The sequence below is a fragment of the Lottia gigantea genome (genome assembly GCF_000327385.1).
Source record: "Lottia gigantea unplaced genomic scaffold LOTGIsca_132, whole genome shotgun sequence".
Lineage (NCBI taxonomy): Eukaryota > Metazoa > Mollusca > Gastropoda > Lottiidae > Lottia > Lottia gigantea.
In genome coordinates this window covers 893,177-897,540 of record NW_008707463.1, presented here as the reverse complement: position 1 = coordinate 897,540, position 4,364 = coordinate 893,177, and the positions used below count along the sequence as shown (strand labels likewise).

The 4,364-nt window shown below is 31.9% G+C and overlaps 1 protein-coding gene across 1 annotated transcript in view; it reads left to right on the top strand.

The window, feature by feature from the left end:
• Nucleotides 1-2,792: 2,792 nt before the first annotated feature.
• Nucleotides 2,793-4,364, top strand: part of LOTGIDRAFT_172393 (hypothetical protein) — a gene marked incomplete at both ends in the record, with an annotated part of 6,063 nt that continues 4,491 nt past the window's right edge. The window contains one exon of the mRNA XM_009049268.1: nucleotides 2,793-2,910. Coding sequence (XP_009047516.1) covers nucleotides 2,793-2,910 — 118 coding nt within the window. The remainder of the gene's footprint in view (nucleotides 2,911-4,364) is intronic.

Genomic DNA, 4,364 nt, shown 5'->3' with positions numbered 1-4,364 from the left:
GACTAAGATAACTATTAGTGAAGTATTGTAGAAACGTTGTGTTTGTTATATAATTGTGACTAAGATAACTATTAGTGAAGTATTGTAGAAACGTTGTGTTTGTTATATAATTGTGACTAAGATAACTATTAGTGAAGTATTGTAGAAACGTTGTGTTTGTTATATAATTGTGACTAAGATAACTATTAGTGAAGTATTGTAGAAACGTTGTGTTTGTTATATAATTGTGACTAAGATAACTATCAGTGAAGTATTGTTGAAACGTCGTGTTTGTTATATAATTGTGACCAAGGTAACTATTAGTGAAATATTGTAGAAACGTTGTGTTTGTTATATAATTGTGACTAAGATAACTATTAGTGAAGTATTGTAGAAACGTTGTGTTTGTTATATAATTGTGACTAAGATAACTATTAGTGAAGTATTGTAGAAACGTGGTTTTTGTTATATAATTGTGACTAAGATAACTATTAGTGAAATATTGTAGAAACGTTGCGTTTGTTATATAATTGTGAGTAAGATAACTATTAGTGAAGTATTGTTGAAACGTTGTGTTTGTTATATAATTGTGACTAAGATAACTATTAGTGAAGTATTGTCGAAACGATGTGCTTGTGCCTAAAATAGCCCCCCCCCCCCCCCTCCCACCTCCTGTTTCACGTCCGAGAACGGGTAGGGTCAGATTCGTTGTATAGTTATGACATCAGTTAAGACCACGGACGAATATATATACTCTTGTGGATTAAGTTTGAGAAATGAGAATAAGAGGTAATAATCATGTGATGAGGTGTAGGAAAATATGTATCAAATATAACAACTAGACGCCTGTCAACTGTCCAAAAGGAGTATCCGTGCAGCTAACAACAAATATATATTAATTGGTTTATAGAAAAGATCGAATGCTTAAAACTAATTTAAAAATGTCAACCAGAAAATCCTTATTTAAAGGTTTAAACAACAATGACCTTGTGACTGTATAGTTTTATACAGAGTGGTACCTGTGATATCAACAAGTAGGACATCGGAGGTCAAATACCCTTACATATAGCTGTACGCAAGGGGTATATAGAAATTGTAAGGTTGTAGACCGTGACTGTGATGTCAATTTACAGAGCTACAGAGGTGGTAGCATTTAGCTGTATTTAAAGAGAGTAATATAGACATTGTAGGGTGTTTATAAAATCATCGTTCCTGTCAATATACGGGATACTATAGGTAATATACTCCTACATAGAGACGTATGGTATTGTAGTCTGGAAATAGTAAAGTGTTTATTAGACCATGCAGATTGTGATGTCAACATACAGATCGGCAGTAACGGTGATATACCCTTACATAGAGCTATATGGAGGAATAATATAGAAATAGTAAAGTGTTTATAAGACCATACAGATTGTGATGTCAACATACAAGACTACAGTAACGGTGATACACCTTTGCATAGGGCTATATGGAGGAATAATATAGAAATAGTAAAGTGTTTATTAGACCATACGGATTGGGATGTCAACATAGAGGACAGCAGTAACGGTGATATACCCTTACATAGAGCTATATGGAGGAATAATATAGAAATAGTAAAGTGTTTATTCGACCATACGGATTGGGATGTCAACATACAGGACAGCAGTAACGGTGATATACCCTTACATAGAGCTATATGGAGGAATAATATAGAAATAGTAAAGTGTTTATAAGACCATACGGATTGTGATGTCAACATACAAGACTACAGTAACGGAGTATACCCTTACATAGAGCTATATGGAGGAATAATTGAGAACTTGTAAAGTGTTTACTAGAGTATCCTACATATGATGTCTATGCACAGGGTAGTGACGGTATTACACCTTTAGATTTAGCTGTTCGGGATTTAATGTAGGAATTGTAAAGTGATTAATTGAAGATGGTAAATGTGGTGTCAATGTAAAAGATCATGAGGGGCATTCACCTTTCTCCACTACGACTGGATTACAATTTCTTCATAAAATAGAACAACGTCAAAACTTGATATAGATGTTTTGATAATCACCTTCAATTAGTTAAATTAATTCTGAGGAAAAATGATTTTCAATCTCTATGGTTTTTTATTCAGAATGGTCTCTATATCAATTCTTTAACATCATTAGGTGAAAATAAAGTCCATCTTTTAGCTCAATTTTATATGGATTTTTCATATGTAGATTAAACTGTTTTTTTTATAATATTATGGGCTAGATTTTAATCTTGTAAAATATAATGGCCATTAAAGGGGCATTCCGCTTTTTTTAAAGTTTTTATTATCAAAAACGTAAGTATAGTAAAGTATACCTGAAAATATTTCAGAAAGTATACTTTTTATATCTATGTATCTTCTTGATCAAACTGAATTTGTGTTAAAAAGGTTAATTAAAAACGGAAATACTAATTGTTAATTAAGCAGTTTGACATAGTTTTGGTGTTTGGCTTTATAATGGCTCGGTATTATTATATTATTATTTGAAACCTTTAAAATACGTAGGAGAAATATTTCTCTACAATCAGGAGTTTACTTTACTTAAATCCGTACTGTAGTTTTCTAACAGCTTCCGAAAAGCATAACGAACTTTAAAAGTGTACGTAATCTTACGTAAACCTTTAAAATAGTTAAGATAACAGTCGAATCACTTCGACCAGAATGACCCTTTCATTGTGGACTCTTTTATTCAATTTTAGCTGATTTACCCTGTGAGGTCAATAGACAAAACCATCAAGGCCATACAGCACTCCACCTTAGTGTCATCGGGTTTACTTTGATAAAAGAAAAATTAAATATGATGAAAGTCAATTCCGTAGTGAAAGAGTTATGTGCCCGTGAATACTGTCCCATATATCTTGAATCTATTGATATTTTACTCAATCTTGGTGCAGACGTCAATATACAAGATAAAGGTGGGAAAACAGTTTTAATGTTGGCTTGTATGAAAAATGGTAGAAAATTGTTAGAACCACTATTAATAAATAGAGCTGATGCGGACAGCTATGGTCGATCTACTCTACTATACATAGATTTAATTTTCTTCTGTCTCATGGTTGTAAACAATCTTTTAATCAGCCATGTCTTAATTTTCAAAATGTACTCCAATTTACACCATTATGGCAAAATGATCAAATTTTATACAAAATTTTGTTTTTAAAAATGTGAACCTGCAACTTTTAACATCAGATGATGGAGAAATCTCTTATGATCGGTTGAGGAATTTTCTTGCGAATCTAGGCATGAATTAAGACCAATAGATTTTGATAATTGACACTTGGTGCCACTTTTCATTATAAAATGCTATTTTCATTAGTTAATTCCCTAGAACTGTCGATATTTAATAAAACTATTTTCATTAGTTACCTCCCTTGAAATGATACCGCTTTTCATTATGACATATATATTTACATTTCTACTATCACTCCCTTCAATAAACCAGTTAGCCAAACCGGCGTTTATTTTCCAATAACTGTAGTTTGTCACGTGACAATAAGGCATATGAATACATCGAAAACGAAAAAAAGGATTTGAAAGGGATTTTGAAAGGGTTTCTAACAAGTATTTTAAATCCGTTAATATTTTAAGGGAATAATAAATATTTGATAATTTTATCATCTAAATAAGACTATTGATTTATAGAACTATATTGTTAGGGGCGGGGCGGTGAACTTTATTGACAGATATCGGTGAATTATGCAACAACGATTTCGGGTAATTTTACAATTAAAAAATAGAACATTTTGGCGTATTTTATCACAAAAGATAAACCAATGTAAATATAAGGAATGAATGTGGATCTTGTTATCGTTATGGGGAAATAAACGCTGGTTTATCATGTGACAAGATATACATGACCCGCTTCGCCGCTTCACAGTACCGGAGATCGTATACGCAATTAGTATTTTTCACATACAAATAAGGTTTAGCCTAATAACACTTTAATCCTAATAGGCCTGTAACAACGCTAAAAATTATTATACATTAAATATTATAATGAATAACATGTCACATACAAAGAAGACTATTATAAAAACGATCATTATTTGGTTTTACGTCATCAATATAGCGTTGGACCGATCTAGTCTATTATTGGATATCTATGCGTAATACACTATAATCACAATATAAATGACCAGTCCCACGACCAACCCAAAAATATTTAGGTTTCGGGCAATGTTCGACTCCTTTATGGCTTGTTCAAACTGTAGATTAATTGATGATGTTTTCGACTGCAATAAACAAATATTAATTAAAATGAAATATAGTTTTATGTCAAGTCCTACCACCAAACGACCTTCTTAAGTATGGAAATTCGCTCATATAACCCGAACCGCAAAACGAAACTAAAAATCCAAAACAACAGATG